General features: G+C 37.3%; 4 protein-coding genes across 6 annotated transcripts; all 4 read right to left on the reverse strand.

The window, feature by feature from the left end:
- Positions 1-122: 122 nt before the first annotated feature.
- Positions 123-4638, reverse strand: LOC140879303 (cellulose synthase-like protein D3). Its single transcript, XM_073282979.1, has 4 exons — positions 4508-4638; positions 3282-4168; positions 2126-2933; positions 123-2022 (listed from the first exon to the last, which is right to left on the reverse strand). The coding sequence occupies exons 2-4, from the start codon at positions 4127-4129 to the stop codon at positions 256-258; spliced, it is 3423 nt and encodes a 1140-aa protein (XP_073139080.1). The 5' UTR covers positions 4130-4168; positions 4508-4638; the 3' UTR covers positions 123-255.
- A 979-nt stretch (positions 4639-5617) lies between these two features.
- On the reverse strand, positions 5618-8909 carry LOC140882180 (TOM1-like protein 1). Of its 3 annotated transcripts, none has more exons than XM_073288000.1 (4): positions 8826-8907; positions 7830-8372; positions 7193-7435; positions 5618-6262 (listed from the first exon to the last, which is right to left on the reverse strand). In XM_073288000.1, exons 2-4 carry the CDS (start codon positions 8346-8348, stop codon positions 5828-5830), a joined length of 1197 nt encoding a protein of 398 aa, XP_073144101.1. In that variant the 5' UTR covers positions 8349-8372; positions 8826-8907; the 3' UTR covers positions 5618-5827. The 3 variants fall into 3 exon arrangements, with proteins under 3 accessions (XP_073144101.1, XP_073144102.1, XP_073144100.1); XM_073288001.1 differs by lacking the exon at positions 8826-8907 and adding an exon at positions 8473-8745; XM_073287999.1 differs by having other exon boundaries at positions 5620-6262; positions 8843-8909.
- A 566-nt stretch (positions 8910-9475) lies between these two features.
- Positions 9476-13192, reverse strand: LOC140884530 (uncharacterized). The gene is made up of 7 exons (XM_073291310.1): positions 12992-13192; positions 12814-12918; positions 12533-12647; positions 11644-11759; positions 10768-10956; positions 10065-10207; positions 9476-9976 (listed from the first exon to the last, which is right to left on the reverse strand). The coding sequence occupies exons 1-7, from the start codon at positions 13117-13119 to the stop codon at positions 9792-9794; spliced, it is 981 nt and encodes a 326-aa protein (XP_073147411.1). The 5' UTR covers positions 13120-13192; the 3' UTR covers positions 9476-9791.
- Positions 13193-14190: 998 nt separating this feature from the next.
- LOC140880350 (WEB family protein At3g02930, chloroplastic-like) lies at positions 14191-17766 on the reverse strand. The gene is made up of 4 exons (XM_073284706.1): positions 17740-17766; positions 17475-17630; positions 16802-17018; positions 14191-16638 (listed from the first exon to the last, which is right to left on the reverse strand). The coding sequence occupies exons 2-4, from the start codon at positions 17489-17491 to the stop codon at positions 14422-14424; spliced, it is 2451 nt and encodes an 816-aa protein (XP_073140807.1). The 5' UTR covers positions 17492-17630; positions 17740-17766; the 3' UTR covers positions 14191-14421.
- Positions 17767-18792: the final 1026 nt, after the last annotated feature.

Consider the following 18792-nt stretch of genomic DNA (forward strand, 5'->3'; position numbering starts at 1 on the left):
AAGGTGACCTGAAATTTAGAAAAAACCCTCAAAATTGACATATGGACAGTCCTGAGCCAAATATTCCCTTTCCTTTGTCCTTTTTTTTTTTTTAGAATGGAAATTTCAAAGGATAAAACCAGTAAAAGAAAATGAAATAATGAATACATAGAGCAATAGCTCTTATCTAAGCAGACAAAAGAAAAGGAAAAAGCCCCATGTTTTTGTCTGCTCAGTTTCCTTGGAACTAAAACTACACAATAAATGAATAATATGTCAAGGAAACTGAAATGAGCCCCCAATCTGGTTCGCCCCCGCCGGCGGATTAATCGCCACCCATAGAAGCGATATGATGATAGCAATGAGCCCTGACCAAACAAACACGATAGTTGGAGTCCTTCCTCTTCTTCCCATTAACCCTTTTGCAAAGGGATACAGATGAGCCAATACCCAAAAGCTAAAGAACACCCCACCAAGTAAACGACTCCATTGCGGTATCACGCTGTATATTGTCCGGCTGATACCAACTGCTACAGCTATCAGATTCACCATTATGATCACAATTGGAGGGATCATAAGGAAAGTCCATTTGACAACATAAAGATCAGCAAACTCATCGTCGTCGTCGTCGCCTCCTGATTTTGATGTTAATGTGAATGATATCTCGACTCCTGCTACTATTTTTAGGAGACCTTGGAACACGGCAGCTAAGTGGGCACTAGTCCCTCCGATCAGCCAAAACTGCTCGTTCCTCCACCATTCTTCGAGTTCGATTCCAGCCCACTTGACCTCTAGTACTGCAAGACTACAGAGTGTGACAGTGATGATCAGGAGGTATGCTAAGAATGTTACGTTCAAGGTTTGGACAATGAACTGGCCAGAGAAGAGGGACAGAGCTGGAAGAAAGCAGTAAACGATCAAGAAAATGGAGGTAAAGGGATATATTCCGACGTTGAGGTATGCAATTCTTTGAAGGACCTTCATTCTTGAACTTGCTAACAATGCATTGTTGCGAGAAAAGAATATCTCAACTGAACCTGTCGCCCAACGAAGAACCTGATGGAGCCTATCCGTGAGGTTGATAGGGGCGGTTCCACGGAAGGCATCCCGTTTTGTGACGCAGTAAACCGATTTCCATCCCCTGTTGTGCATCCGATAACCAGTGACAACATCTTCTGTAACAGACCCATAAATCCATCCAACACGCTGTCCCCATTCGGTCTTATTCTCGTACCAGCAAGATATGACACTTATTGCTTCTGCAACAGTGGATGCATCAAGAAGATCTCGAGGTATGGTGAGAGCTCCAGAAGGTCGTCCATTCTTGACAGCTGGATGATCAGCAAGAGGTCGACCTTGGAACTCCGCTACAGGGATTGAATCAATTAGTAAGATCGAGTTACCAAACATTTTCGGAGCAAGAGAATGATTCACCATTTCTTCATCATCAGAATCACCCATTCTCAGAGCCTTGTTCTCTTCTGGTGTATTAGCAATTGCAGATTGCCTTTGCCTTTTTCGGTGGCCGAAGCAAAAGCTACAGAAGGCTGAACTGTGTTCTTTGGACCGAGGTGGGTCAAACCCGTAAAGGGCAATACGCCGAAAAAGACATCCAGTTCCAACATAAACTGGACCCTGTAAACCATCGAGAGCCCTCATGTTGCCATCAAAAAAGACAGTATTTCTGTTAGCATACCGATCAGATGGGTCAATGCCCTCGAATCTCTGTGGAAACTGAACATAACAGATACGATCGCCACCCCTGTCCATCATGAAACACATCCCTTCCCTCATAGCTTGGGAGTTGTAAATATAGTGGTCACAGTCAAGATTCAGAATAAATGCACCATTAGACATGATTGCAGAAGCCCGAACCAAAGCATTCATGGCACCTGCTTTCTTATTGTGATCATAGCCAGGACGCTTTTCGCGAGAAACATAAACGAGCAACGGTAGACGGATATCAACATCAGTCAGGTCTATAAAACCACGATCTTCAGCTGTTCCACTAAGCGGGTCTTCACTGGGAGGCTTCAACATCACCTGCAGCACAATGAGAAGGGGGGTAATATTGTATCCACTTCTTGATATTTGAGCATGACAAGTTTAAACGTGTCGTCTATGAAGAACCAATTCGAAGATTTACCTGTATTATTCCGGCATGATCACCCTTTGAGTGATCAACTGAAGCATTCAACCAAGTGCCAGGCCAGTGTGTTCCATCCGCCATCCACGTAGCTTTCTTGATCTTGACAGCCTCTAAAGGTTCATCTTCTTTCTTCTGTCTCTGCTCCTTCATGGTTTTAATCTCTTCTCTAGCATGATAGGCATCCGATCGACGACGAATAGAGTCCGGCAGGCCATTTATCCGAACCTTGAACTCGTCATACTCACGCTTTACTCGTCTCCGATCTTTGACGAAGTCCTTAAGAACCTTGTTCTTGTAAGGATCTTTCTTCAAATTGAAGTATGAGTCTGGATTTCTAGGCTCAATGTTATGCTTTCGACAAAATGGGACCCATATATTTGCAAAACTTGCAGCTTCCGCCATGGCCTCAAAGGTCAAAAGTGCCCCGCCATCATCAGAGACGTAGCATGCTAGTTTTTCAACTGGATAATCAGTTGCCAGTACAGACAAAATGGTGTTGGCAGTGACAAGTGGAGGTTCTTTCTCTGGATCTGCGGTAGAGATAAAGATATCTATGCCTGGAAGATCAGACTTCCCGGTCGGATTGCCGGGATTCGGTGTTTCGAATTTTTCCTTCAAGACGTTAAGATCAGTTGCTCGATTTATAGGACAGAGCTTTGGTAGTTGGTCAAGAATCCAAGAAAAAGCGAACCATATTTCACAAACTACAGACATTCCCCATAGCCAAACTGCATCATTGTTTGGATGTCGGATTCTCCATGCCAGAAAAAGTCCAAGAACGACCATTCGAACAACAACCAGAAGACTGCAAAATGTTACAGAATTATAGGAAAGAGACACTTCAGATCACCACATGCTCCATGCATAACTAGTGTAACAAAACTGAGTGTGTCAAGTGCTTTAGCTAAGGTAAGTATCAAGAAAGTACAGAGAAAAGTCTGCCCTTTTAGTTTCAAATATATGAAAGTAGACATTCCAGTAATGAAAACAATGAAACAATAACAAGTTATAACAAAAAAGAATACATAATTGTTCAAATAGGCAAGAAGGTTGTAAGTCAACGGAGAGCATGGGTATGGAAGTGCAAAAACTTGTTATCAAACAAGATTACTTTCCTACTTCTGAAGGGAAAACATAGGTCAAGATAATGTACCGGTATGGGCTGATGATGCCGGCTGGAATCTTGAGTTTACGAGTAAGAGGCCTCCATGGTTTGTTCAGAGGCTCGACAATATCACATTCCTTCTCAGTGTCGAGGCCTCCCTCCTTTGGCCAAAACGCATTTCCATATCCATATGTTCCCTTGGTTTCAAATAACCATCGGCTATGGTCAAAATCCACTGTCTGGCTCCTCACGAGCGCGGACTTTCTTGACTTCATCATCGACAACCTTCTCTCCACTTTCGACACTGGAGGTGGAAGTTGTGGTAATGTTCGCCAATTCTCCATCGCCTCATCCAAATCTGTCATCTTATACTGCTCTTTACAACCAGGGCAAATTCCCTCTCCCGTTTTGAGGGCATCTATGTAGCAATCCCGACATATCTTGAAATCACACTCACATGGGAGAATATCGTTTCCCCTTTCATCACTCGTCACCTTGCCATCACATCCATTAACTGCACAAGAAGAGCCTTTCGAGCCAGCCATTTGGGGATGGTTTGATTCAGATTCGATGACCTTATCCATCAAATGAGCCCGCGTAATACTGTTATATCCACCGGTGAATAGTGAACTAGAGACATATTGTTCTTCAAGTTTCTGCGTGGCAGTATTACCGGGCTGGTTGTCTGGTGTCGGTGGCATGTGCACCGTGTAGTTGATAAAATCGCTGCTGCTAAGTTCGCTATCAAGATCATCCCTCGAGTAGCTAGTATATCGGCCAGACGAGGTCCTCCGAGCAAAAGTAACATGTGGAGGCAATGGTGGTTTGCCATTCTGTGAATCGGGCAAGTCAGATGATGTCGATAGATTTGACCTGCTGGCCTTAAATGATGCCATGATTTTCAAAAACTAAATCAAGAAATGTACCGTTGAAACCTGAAGATTGATGTAAACAGATCAGCAATAAACTTCTAGCTGACATGTTAAATTGCAGCCACAATAACCATTCAAACTGGATCAGATGATCATTCAATGCCATTGACTAAGTTAAAATCCTTAAATGGACACATTTAAAGCATTCAAAATAATCATGATGCACATACATTTATCAAACAATTTCATCCCACAATCACCAGATCATATCTATAAAGCTTTTTGATCAGTGGAAATATGTCGTGATAGGCATTGAACTTGTACAAATGCGTGACAGATTTGCTAAACCAATCTTGGTTGCAACAGATGGAAAACAATTGACAATGATGGATTCATATATACCTGATATTTGCTTTATATACAAGCAAAACGTAAAGTAGCCGGAGCCGGAGCCGAATCCTACCGCCCCGCCATCTCTCCCCTCTATTCAAGGCTGTATTTCCTGTCTCTCTAACTCTCTCTGTACACAGATTATATACATATATGCTCGTATGCCTAGCATGCAAAACTGGCATATATAATCTGTCTGATTGCGCGTCTGTAACGTAGTTGACAGGCTGGGAATAAAAAATTCACCGAAAGAGCTCAGATTTTACACAGAGTAATATTTTCGGACAAGATTTACTCAATATCTCCATCATCTTCTTTTCCTTGTTATCTTTACTTGGTAAATGGTAACTATCGAGTCAAAAACCCAAGTCATTAGTATTGCGGATCAGTCGTTGCTGGTTTTACTAAAATCCCATATCATTAAAATTTTTCTAGAAGTAAAATTCAAGAACTATAATTGGAAAATTCTCCACCGTTTCATTGTTCAACTAGATTTCCAAATTAGTATAAACACTTGTCACGTATTCAATGCAAAAGGCATATACTACTTACATGTTCTAAACTTTTAAGTTTTTACATGATTTAATTCTAATATTGTTGGAGAATATCTAACCATTTCGGTATATAAAACTGTTATTTCAATGCAAAATACTTGGGTTTTCATACATAGATTTCTTATCGATGCCAGCTAATTTAAAAGTGAATAAGAGATTGAAAATAAGGGGAAAAAGAAAATTGAAATGGAATCAAGAGAAGTGGGAGATGTGTGGGTTGCAATTGCGAGGAAAGGGCCATCACCGCATTCCACATGACAACTTCACATGTCACAAACAACTAAGGGAACACCAAATTATTATACACAAATAATAATTATAATCTTAACAATGCGTTGCACGTCCATTTCACATCAAATTCTTGACCTTAATAAACTATATAATATAAAACTTTAATCAAATATCATTGCATCAAAACTCCAACAATGGATACTGCCTCCCCGATTCTACGGACAAAGCACTTATTAAAGTATACTCAGAAAACAACAGGAAATTACTACTCAGCGGATGAAGATTCAATCCAATGCAGATCTTTTGTCTATACATAAATAATAAAAAAAAAACCCCATATACATCTGCCACGAGCATAAATGTACTAGTATCCAAATTTCAAAACAAAACGAGAGGAAACACCGCAATTGCGTTGCTTTTTCTTGAGCATATATTCAAGTCCAAGAAATCAAAACAGTCGGGGGGGGGGGGGGGGGGGGGGGGGGGGGGGGGTGGGGAAATAAAAGTTTTTGACTCAGTTACATAAATGAAACGTGTATTCGTGTATTCAAAAGGTAATCAAATCATCTTTCGAGGCCGGCTTTCTCTTTATATCCTGTGCTGTTTCTGATGTGCCACCAGATACCTTACCAAATATCATCTCATCCAGATCATTCATCATTTCATCGTTGTTCCCTCCTCCATGGCTTCCAGCTGACCGCATCCCGGATGATTTTCGGACCAAGGCTTCTTCTTTGCGGCCTCCCACACGGGGTGAGTCATCGGGCTCTACAGCAACAGGTATCATAGCAGGTTCGGGCTCCTGTGGAACCACCAAAGGTTTTTTCATGTCCTCATACTTGGATAGAACTTTTTGGATCTCATCATTCACGTTCAGTGCTTCAAAAAGGAGGGCCTCGTTATCCCCGGCTGACTCTATGATGCTCTGGACAGTGTATTGTGACTCGCGACACTGACGTAAAAGTGTGCTGGTCAAATCATCCTGCAACAAATTTCAAAGCGATTTCAAAGAGGAAAACCAAAGTGAGCCCCCCAACCTAAGGCAGCACTGGAAAACAAATACTGTGCAAAAAAGGAAATAAAAACGACTTTTTTAGCAATCCCAAAATTTCTCCAAATTATAATAAAGAAGCGAGAACTTATGTAACTTGCAAGCCCAACATCCCCTCTAACATTTGACAATTGTTTTTAATAATATTTTCCCATGGACTAGACAAATTCCATAGTACTGCTTTACGGCATGAAAATAATAGTGGACTTGTCGGATTGCAACTGAAACCTTTACATTTCATAAACATGAAAAGAGCTTGAAACATATAAGTAATCACTTCCTCAGTCAAAATGGCGGAAAACAATAACTTAGGCAAAGAAGAATGTAAACCTCTTTCTTGCAGTTGGACCTGACCTGACTTTGACATTTTTACTTGGTTGCATTAAATAAACCTCTCTAGTTACCACAAATATAATTCTTACTTAAGGTACGAGAGATTTTAATGAATAGGTCAACAAATGGTTCCTTTCTTCCATGACAAAAGATAGAACGATGCCTCAAAGAACACGAAAAAATATTAAGATCAACTCCTACAAACTTAAGACGAAGTAGCCCAATGATATAGCATCTCAATTCTGATGGCTTTCAGTATTAAAATTTTCCCTAAATGAATAGTACTGTAACAGAACAAACAAGGATGAATTGCGAGGATTAATGGTGGACATAGAGAATTTATCAAAGAAACAAAACAAGAAGTTCGGACCACATTGTCAAAAATTAGATTTTATAAAAGAAAAAGGGAAGGTAGAAAATTAGAAAAAAACCATAATGCTACTTAAAGCTTAATTGACTTTAACACATCCATAAGAATAAGAAAACCTCAAGCGGCAAATTGGATATTAAAAAACCAAAGCGTGTAACCTGCAGAGCATCTTGTTGTGGTGAAGAGGATAAGACCGTGCCTAGCAGCTCTATACTATTCCTAGCTACATCAAAGGCTTCCTTTGTTTGCTCAGCTGAAAAGCTTTGCACAGGGATAACATCATGTTGTTGTGACAGAGCAGCATTTGATTCTGAAGCCGACACAGATCTTGGAGGAGTAAATATAGGAGCCAGGCTTTCATCATCGCGACCAGGAAAACGTATTCCTCTTGATTTCAAACTCTGAAATGGGAAAAAATGCAGTCTAATACATCAAAACATAATTTCAAGAGATAAAATTCAGTAACACTGTCATCTATATCATGGTAGCGTAAGTGAATTTTAAGTTAGTTCAGTATGTTATGTAAAGAAAAGTTGTACATGCACAATAAATGAGAAAATTTCCAACAACAAGAATTCATCCAATCCATGAAATGATATAAAAGGAATCAGATTACCTGGTCGAATTATCTTATTTTACTTGCATGCGTGAATAAATTACACATGCATATTGGACAAAAAGAAAATATAAAATGAATATAAATATTATCAATATGGGTAAGAAAAAAATTTACTCATAAAAAAATGGGAGAAAGGAATTTTACATCGCTCACTCCCATTCCAACTGCAGGGTTACCTTATACGTCTCTTCGTAAACAGGCAAATAGCGCAGCTCATTTGAGGATTCCCCCCATGACTCAATCAGTGTAAGGGCCTTGTTCCTGTTATTAACCACAGTCTGAGGGTCATCAATCAACTTCACCATCTCATCCAGAACCCTCTCAGCTGCAACCTCGGAGAAGGCTTTCTCGCAGTTCTTTACAACAGTTTCAAGCAACACCAGAGCCAAATACTGAACCATAGGGATCTTTAACATGATTCTTTTCTTTATTCCACGTATCAGTTCGATACTGTTAATCCTGTCGTGGTTGATCATGTCACAGAGTTCAAGATTCGTGGCCCAATCAGGCCCTTCCAAGGTTTCGGCTGTGGCTTCCTCCACAAGCTTGTCTGCCTGATTTGGGCCTTGGAATAATTCCTTCATCTTGGAACTCACAGAGCTCATACCAGCACTAAGCTTCAGCCCCAAATCGTTGCCTCCAATCTTCAAGCGCTCGCCAAAGGCGTTGACTTTATCCATCAAATTGTCACTCATGTTTTCAGTAAAATGGTAGTAAACCTGCTTCAACAAAATAATAAAATAAAATAAAATCAGCAGAAAACCAGAGGCGAAAACCCTAAAAATTCTTGCATTTATGAATTCAAGTATCTCAAATTACATAGATAAGAAGCCGCTACACTAGCTCATAACGGTCACAGCAAATATAATAACTAAAGTCTTTTCGCGAGGTCGAATACAGCCAACGCTTAAAGCATCGCCAGAATTTCTACGAAAGATACTAATTCACAAAATCAAACCCATGCATCCAACCTAAAAAAAAATAAAAAAGATCCCCACTAATATCTAGATACCAAACTACAAATCAACGTGTGTAAAATAAAGTAAAAAACACAGTTGACGGGAAAATTAAGCAGCCGCTAGGCCAGACATCACGGAATCGAACAAATTCAAAAACAAAAGGATAAAAATTAAGCAAGAAATCAAAAAAGGGAAACGGAGTAGTGATCATACGGGATTCGGAACAGTACCTGAGAGTCGAACAAGAGCTTTGCGTGTTGTTTGGGAACTGAGACGACTCTCTCTCTCTGACCAAAAATTCTCCTTCTTTTCCTATTATAGTATTTATAATTATAATTATAATATTAATTGATTTGGTATTATAAAATAATCTAATTGATTAATTAAACAAAATCTAATTTTTACGTGATATATATTTGACTATGTACTAAAAAGTATTTACTAAAGAATTTAAATATAATTATTAATAATATTAACTGAGTGAATTATTATTACAAACATGTACCATTTATATAAAATCAATATTAATTAATTGATTACTTAAATACGTAGATGATGAATTATGTTGACATTTTGCAAAACAATAAATAACCGATGCCATTAATAGTGCATTGGGTGTTGAAGAAGCATTTGATATACATTATTGTTCACATATTGTTTTCCTAACTCAAGGAAACGGTTCACATATTGTTTCTATAATTATTTTATTATATTTCGTTCTTAATTTTCTAGAATGCGCCATCCTTCTAATTTATGCTATAATTGTACAAACATTATGAAAACAATATATATCCAAACACTATTTTTATGATATGAAAATTTGATTTGTAACAAAACAATTCAATCTGACCAGATGGTGAATAAGAATGACCGAATTTTTCTGAATGAACTAAAATTAGAGATGTCCAAACGAGCTAACAGGACGGATAACCTATAAGGACATAATTCGCCCATTTTAACATCTCTAACTAAAATTGACATGCGATCAAATCCACCGAGCCATTTGAAAACATTAGTAGTACTCGGGCTGCTAAATGCTAATGCAAAACATTTGCCTCAATCCAGAGACATAATTTTTATAAACTGGCAACTGGCAATATCAAGAAGTCTCCCATTTCTTCAAGAGAAGAGTATTTATACACAGTGTGATTGTAGCTTAAAACTGTTGGCTAATTATAGTTAGGCACTGAGTGACATGGAAACAACTGAAGACAACTTGTACTTGCGCACTTTCGTGGAGTTCTGGGGTTGGAAAACAACTTCCGTGCTTGAATGAACTGTTAATTCTTTCCACTGAGATGACCAAGAAGGTCCTTCGCTATGATAATCACGAGGCGCATACAAAAGTTGGAGCGTTGAATGGGCTGCATCGGTTGTAAAGTGAATGGTCAAACCACAAGCATGCATAAGATCACTTTTGCACAAAAAGTACTCGAATCATTCATTTCTTACCAAAGCCGAACATGCTTATCTTCTGGACAGTAAGGCTACTGACTTTAGATCTCTTGATCTCTCTTAATGCATGAACATCATCACGTTTTCCTTTGAATTCCAGAAACTCACCAAGAACATATTTGTTTCCCTTGAGCTCAAGCCTGGATTTCATCGAAGTGACTTTTATAAGCAAAACACATATTGACACAGTGAATTTAACATGTTAAAAAAATCAAACTGAACAAGTCAACAGATGTAGATTAGTTAGGATTTAGTCCAGAACGAACAAGAACCATAGATCATTGAGGAAAGAGCTAGAAATATGCAATTGCAAACACAGTAGTATAGCACAAAATCATTCCTCCTGCTTAATTGACTATAGATTCCATCTAGATCATTCTTCAGGTGATCTTTATCTTTGAACTTGATAATCTCTGATAAATTAACTAGCATTTTCTTTCAGGATATTTAGAAGTGAAGGCACACAACTAAACTTGATATTTTTTTTAATTAAAAATAAACATAAAAACTGCATACTTGAATGCATGGCTCCATAACCTAAACACAAGAAATCAACTGCTTTAGAGATGACTAACTGGTTAATCACTAGCAAACTATTGGAACCAGAAAATGCTTCTTCCTCATCTCACGTCATGGTAGATATAGGAAGTGATATCAATCTTAAATGGTAATATGTAAGACAGTTCAAACCGTCACGGACCTATCCAAAACCGGAGCAGTGCTGAGAACCAAGTTAAGCTTCTCACTAAAGGACTCTTGGTTTTTTTTCTTTCCTCCCAGAAATGCACCTTTGAGCCATCCAGAGCCTGCATTCTTTAGCTCGGGTTTGAGTTGTGTCCACTGATCATAAGTAATAACTTCGGGAGGAAAACTGTCTGGATCAATGGAACTGCAATAAGAGTATCAGGATTTGTAAACATGGACGATGAGGTAAAAAAATGATCAATAATAACCGAGGATATATTTATAGAGTTACAAGAATAATTTGAAACAATTTCACACTTTCACTTGGACCTATTGCTTTGGCATAATAAAAAATATGCAAAGCCCAAAATCATTTATACTCGGCCTTTCCAATGTAAACACGATGCACACAAGCATTCCAATGTAATAATACGTCTCAATAACTAGTCAGAAACTCAATTTCCTACAAAATACACTGAATGCGAAACCAGGAACAGCTAGACATTCTCAATAATTACTGTATTGGGCAGAGAGATGGCATGAGTATTGAATAAATTTTTCCATAAGATTTAAAAATGGTTCCCCATATCTATGCACTGACAACTTTGCCTCAACCAACTATTCCAAAAGTTTGTATACTAATATATACAATCTAAAATACTGGCTCAAAAAATATATATATACAATCTAATATGAGTGCAGAGCAACTATACAATCTTTTTAACAGATTTCTTGAATTATTATGATCGGAAGAAACACAATATGAATATAACCTATCAAACATACAAAAAATAATCCAACTCCAATTTACGCGAGGTAGGCAGAGGACAACAAAGTAAAATATTGATTCTTGTACTGCAAACTCAACAAAAGGAACAGATAGAATCCTTACCGGAAATTGGGATTTGGGCAAATGACTTTAAAACTTAGATATTCTTCAGGAAGAGCAACTCCCCTTTGTTCAAGATACTCTTCTAAGATAGGAAGTAATTGTTTGTTCTCCGCCACCTGAGTTGCAGAAATACATGACATTAATATACGGTCTCAAAGATATATCATAAAAGAAAGAGTAAATGAGCATCAAAAGATAGCAGGATATATATTTTTGTGAGGATAAATTATTAATACCAGAACACCAATTTAAATATTGAATGGTAAGAAGAGAGCTTCCCATAAGAACCAATTATGTTCAATTGCCTAACACTCTTATTATTTGATTTCATAATCATCACAACTTCATGTAGATGAAAAATATCTTTGACTTTTGAGACATAACATTTGAAGAAAATCACTACAATTACATATTACATCACAGTATAACTAAACACACATAATTATTATATTATAATCTTGATAACATCAGATGTGATTCTAGCATTGCTAATTATTCATGTCTTTTAGGCAAAACAAATATATCATAAGTAAGGGCTGCTTTAGATATCTCAGCTGAAGCAACTTTCTTTTGTGAAAGCACGAATAATATTTTATATATAAAAAGTATGTACGGTAAAACTTTGTAATAGCTGTCGAGTGAGAAAATTACGCTCAAACTACAGCAAAAAATATTTAAAGCAAGAAAAGGCAGGATTCACGATCGTTGATCATCATCAAACAGATAAAATGAATTTACTTTGTTGATCTAAAAAAAGACAAGTTCCACCATCAAACTCCATTGAGCTAAGAATGAAAGTTTCACTCAGGATTCACCACCAGTATAAAGGGTTGTACAACTAAATGGATTCCACCAAGTATTTCTTAACTAGACATGACAAGTGACTTACAGGGTTTGGAATAATCTCAGTTTTATGGTGTTTGCCAGAAGTGCAAACCCAATTCCCATCCTTATCCACGGAGATAAATCCTGAAACATTCTTCACAGAAAACACCATCGCCTCTCTGCAGATCATATCAAGCAAAGGAACACAGAACCCATTTTAATGTGTTAAGCTCTTTCGAAATAAAACTACAAGCGAAAGTTAAAAAAAGATTAATCACTATAGGAATAGCAGAAACAAGAAATAAAAAGGACCATTTTAAGGATAAGAAAAGAAAGATTGATTACCCATCGGTGACAAGAACAAGATCAATATTCTTACGAGAAGCGGAATCCGGGTCTGGAATTTGGAGCCCAACGTAAACCCTGCTCCCACGATACAGCTTTTCCAACCTATAATACACAGATACAATAAGAGGGTAGCTTTCACATAACAGAACGTAAAAAATACGAATAAAAGGCGAACCTTTTGGCGACGGCGAAGAGGGCATTGGCGTTGGAAGTCTCGAGATCCAGGAGACTATCATCTTCATTAAAGAAGGGCTTCACCAAACGGTAAAGAATTAAACCGCATATCAGCGCAACCCAGATCATTCTTGCTTTGCACTGGCAGCTCTCGAGTCTCTTCCTTTCTTCGAACTCAAGTTTGGTTTGGTTTGGGGTTGGCTTTCTTGATTCTTACTTCTTATTTATTTTTATTTTTTTTAATTCTTACTTCTTAAGAGCCGAAGGTGACTTTCTTTTTCCTCTTTTTATTTTTTTTTTCAAAACCAAAAAATAATAATAATTAACCCTTATATTTATTACACGTGTACAAGAATTTTGTTGGTCTCAATTTGAATAATAAAAATTAATATTCAAAAAATTAATTTCTAAAGTGTGTTTTTAGTTTTTACATCCCTGTCCCATTTAGCCTTTTCATGATTACATACTACATTAGAAGTAAAAAAGGTTTGTATAAGATGTTTACTTGAATATTTCTTTATAAAACAAAGAAGTACTAACGAACTTTATATTTTTTGTTTTACATTGAAATTCTCGCACAAACGTGAAAGAAAGAAATTTGTTTGTAATGTATAAAAAGAATGCATGTTTTTGTTCTTTCAATTGCGTAAAGTCGCCTCATTTTCATCTGGATCTGATTTCCCATATCAAAATTATGTAGTGGGCAAATGCTTTGTGACAAATTTCACCTCAAAATTTTCATCAAATCTTATACTTGTCCGGTCCCGGACACGAACATAAAACCTAAAACATAATTGGTGGCACAGTTGGGGCTAATTGCATTAATCTCCCCTGTGAAAATTTTAAAAATCATAAAACCCCCTAAAAAATATTAATAAGCTAATGCATCCCTCAGTTTTTTAAAATGTAGCACATTTCATCCCTATGTTATACAAACTCGGGTACATTTATACCCTCTTATAAGAGTTTTTATGCTAATTTTTTTAAAACATAGGATCTAGCATGCTATTAATTTTACACAGTGTGTTTTATGTCTTTTAAACTTTTCACAGGGCTGTGGATGCAATTAGCCCGCACAGTTGTCAACCACAGAAGACACAGCAAATTAATCTATATCATGGCACAACAATACATATTTATGAAACACTTGTAATAAGAAATGACAGAATATACTAGTGTACTTCTGTCGGAAAACATATATCAAGCTAAAATTTAAAGAAAATGGCAGGAAAACACAAGGTTACAAAATAATCTTACATGCATACATTGTTTGTGCCAAAACATATTTTCTGTAATGAAGCAATCTTCACACCTTTTTTTTCATGTTTAGCTCACCTCTAGCACAAGAGATGGCAAAAATCGAAATAAAAAATAGATTGAGTTAACACATTCCGGTGGTGATGTAGAATCCAGTCATGGTTTGCTGGTATGTTACTTGTGGCTGGAAGGGCTCTTCTTCTTCAGTAGACCTCCAAACTTTTGAAACAACGGCTTCTTCTTCTTTTGACTCAGCTGCTTCAACGGCGAGCTTCCGCCATTGTCAAGGTTTTCTGTCAAAGCGGATAAACCATTGACCTGATCATACCCATCAACTTTTGAGTCCCGATCATCCTCAAAGGTTTCATGCTCTGTTTCTCCGTCGGGAGAAAGGTCTTTTTCATCAATCTTGCAGCTTTCCCACATCTTAATATCGACTTCTTCAGACATGTCATTTTCCATGTGTTTCCCGTTCAAATTTTCTGTGACAGATGCGTCATCGTTTGAATTCTTATTTGGATTCTTCACATTTACTGTGCCATTTTGTTCAAAAAATTCCACTACTTTCGGAAGCATGTCATAATCTTTTTCACTGTCAGTCAGCTCGCCATTTTCCAAAATTTGCTTCTTGGTCAAAGCTTCTTCAAGCAACTTAGATAGCTCCTCAGCCTTTATCAGTGAAGCAGCTTCTCTATTTCGTAGTTCCTCGTTCTCCTGGAGAATATCCTGTATTTCATTTTCCTTGTCCATCAAAACCTCTTTCAATCTCATGCTCTCATCCTTGGTCTGGCCAAGGACATCCTTCAGGGAAATTATCTCAGATTCAGCTTCCTTAAAGGTATCTTTCCAACGCTCTTCCTCCTCCTTCACCGCACAAGCTTCTACCTCTGCCATTTTTAGCAAATTAACTAGCCTGTTTATTTCACCTTCCATTGTAGAGTTGTCTTCAACAGATTTCTTCACACTGTTCATCAAATGGAGCTCCTTCTGCTCCCACTCAGCAGTTGATTTCTGGTGATCACTCTTGGACTGTTTGATTGCATTTTTTAGAATATCAATCTCTTGTTTTGCATCACTTAGCATGCTTTCACACTTCTCATTTGTTGCTTTAAGGGCCAGCTTTAGATGTTCGATTTGAGTTTCATAGTTTTCACGCTCGACTTCAACAGACAACAGTGTTTCTTTGGCCTCTCTAGCTTCTGCAGAAACTTCATGTAAAGCCGATGCCAAACTTTCCAATGCCTTCTTGGTTTTCTCTTCTTCGTCTCTGGAATTCTCCAACTCGTTTATCAGCTTGTTCTTTTCTTCCAATAGCGTTTGGACACTATCAGCTGCGAGTTTCTCATTGCTCAAGGCCTGGATTTTCTCTTCTTTTAAAGATTCAAGCTCAAATTGTATAGATTCAACCTTCTTTGTCATCACTGAAGCTTCTTCCTTAACCAGTTCGAGCCGACGTTCTGCTTCTTCAAGATCAACTTTCTGCCTTCTAATAGAAATTTCCAACAAGCCCACCTTCTCTTTAAGTGACGAAATTTCAGACTGAGAATCATGCAGAGAATCGTTACTAACTTCAAGTTGTTTAATGACAGATTCCAGAGATTCCGAGGCAGATCTCTCCAACCTCTTTGCTTGCTCTGCCTGAGCTGATAATTCCTCAACTCTGCAGTGCAACTCCTCCACCAAATTATGCGCGTAAGATTCAGCCATTTTTGCAGCCTCCAGATCAACACTAAGATGCTCTAAGGCAGCCTCCTTTTCTTCCAATTTCTTCTCAAAGATTTTCGCCTTCTTTAGTTCTTGTCTCAGAGAATCAACCTCCAGTCTCAATTCTGTCACGAATTTATCATTCTTGTTGTCCTCCATTTTGAGTTTTGAGTCAAGCAAAGATTTCAGGTGGACCAACTCGACTGACAGAGCTTCAACTTTATCAGCGTGAATCTCTGCCGTTTTTGTTGCATCTTCAGCATGCCCAAGTGCCTTGTTTTTTGCATCACATGCCATATCGATTTCTTTCTTCACTTTATGAAGTTCTTCAGTTGCAGATAAAAGGGCAGCCACATCCGAGGCATGCTGGTTTCTAATAGCTTCAAGCTCTTTCTGCCATTCATCTTCCTTCTTCTGAGCCGCTTCAATACCTGCCTGCTCCATCTCAACGGCACGAAATTTTTCAATCTCAGAATCTTCTTCCGCTCGCTTTTGAGCCAACAAAGCTTCCCTAAGCCTCTCATTCGCTTCATCGGCCAATTTGTGGGCTTCTTTCAATTCATCAAGAAACTTTTCCTTCTCTTTCTCGAGTAAACCTAAAGTCTCCTTGGCCTTCTTAAGATCCTCCTGAGCTAGGCTTAAATCTGATTGATGTTCTGATGGCTTCAACACCCTAGTTGTCTTCTTCTGAACGCAAAAATTAGAATAAAAAATCATTTTAAAGCACGATGGTGCTAAGAACACACAACGTCTCACCTCTGCAAATGATTTAAATTGATGTAATTGACTAATAGCTAGCAACAAAGTTATCTTCAAACCAATAACAAAATAATAAGCTACTCAAACTTACATCAGGGGGAGTACCACCAACAACAGGCTTCGCAGGCCGCCGTTCTATTGCAGGCTTGGATGTAACAGATCTTGGAGACCGATCAACGGAAAGGCGAGCACTCTGTAGGGGAGACACCGAATCGGCATCAGATTTAGCCACTCCTTTACTTGTTGACCTGCTGATCCGAGTGGGAGGTAGTGACGCCTTACTGTTTGGAGTTTCTGATAACGTGGATCTGTACAAGCAGAAAGCCACCTTAATAATCACGTCATTAATGAACCAAATCATCTGCTAACTAAGAGCATTCGGTGCCAAATCTACAAATGCATCCACAACAAGGCACAAACCAAGCGAACTTTTTGCAAAGACATTAACTGATGACATCAAGAATTCAGGTTGAAGTGTTTGACAAAGTAATGAGGAAGAAAACAGCAACGAAATCGCAGTCCACAAAAGGTGAGAGGATCCGCTGAATGAATCAATCAAAAACCACATAACCACTCCAAATTTGACTAATTAAACCAAGATTGACCATCAATTCCAGTGAACACTTAAAACCTTTGTTCATCAAATTCAAGAAACACGAAAAGCACAAACACGGCAATGCATCACCCCAACATCTGAAGCTAATTGGACTATATAAACTGAACCCAGTTCAGATCCACACACATAGAATCACAAGGAGACTTACTTGGATTTGGAAGACATAATCAACAATATATATCAACTAAAGTAGAAAAAAACACGCTTAAATCGGCTTCAAATGAAGATTGGTCTTCGCTGAAATGCCATTGTCCCTCCTTCCTATATGTGTATGTATATATGGATCTAACGTATGTGAATCTTTCTGCGGTTAATTACAGTAAGTTTGTTAATCTGTATACAAAGAAAAGCAGAGAAAGAAAATGAAAGTCATCAGCTTTTTTTTTTTTAACATAAGAGAGAACTCACTTCACTTCATCTGCTGTTCTTCCTTCAATATCAGCACGATGGTGTCATCAGTGAATTTACAGGATTGCCCCTAACGTTTGGTCTAATTATCTGTTTTTTGGAAAAGAAAAAGGAATAAAAAAGGGTGACGCTGTCAGTGGCAGGAGACCTGTGAATAATCATGCATAAAGTTAGTATAATATAATAATATAAATTATTACGTCATCCTCGAGAATATTATATTGAATTTTATTTTGTGAAATGAGAATTTTGGAAAATTGGCTCCTTCTTTGTTCTCACGATTGGACGGAGACATTTGAGATTTCTTTTTTAAAAAAATGTTCAGGGTTTTTTTTATCTTTGACAAGTTAAGCATAGTAATCTCTCATGAAAATATGAATAAATTATATATGCATTTAATTAATTAATTAATTAATTAATTAATTAATAGTGTAGATGATAGTAGATATATATAAATTAATTATCTTAAACTAGACAGTTTCGCTAATAATAATGAATCAATGATATCGGTTGATATGGTTGATTTTATTTGCTTCCCTTTTTTGTTACATAAATTCCATTTTATATAAGTCCCGAATAATCCATTTTTCAGATTAACGTAATAACGTTGTACATTAAGACATCCTTTTGTAGAAGATAAAACATTAATAAATTATTTATCCGTACTTTATTTATTAATTTGGTTTAAATTTACAAAACATCTCCAAACATGTTAATTTATCATCCTAATTATATTATGGACACTTCATCATATTATTCATGAATCAAACTCCCAAGTTGTGAGCAATTTTAATAGAGAATAACATAGGTCGAATTATATGTGCGACACTAATGTTTCACAAAAAAATATATTTTCATTATAAGAGATAAAAGATGTTCAACACACAAAATTAATTTTTCATATATATATATATATTTTTAAAAATTCAAAATCTCAAATCCAAACCTTATAATCCAGCTGTTGACAATTAATGAATTTGGGATTTGTTTTTGCAAAAAAAAAAAAGAAGAAGAAGAAGAAAGAAAGAAAACCGACATGAATTAATTCAATAACACAG

The sequence above is a fragment of the Henckelia pumila genome, chromosome 2 (assembly GCF_033568475.1).
Source record: "Henckelia pumila isolate YLH828 chromosome 2, ASM3356847v2, whole genome shotgun sequence".
NCBI lineage: Eukaryota > Viridiplantae > Streptophyta > Magnoliopsida > Lamiales > Gesneriaceae > Henckelia > Henckelia pumila.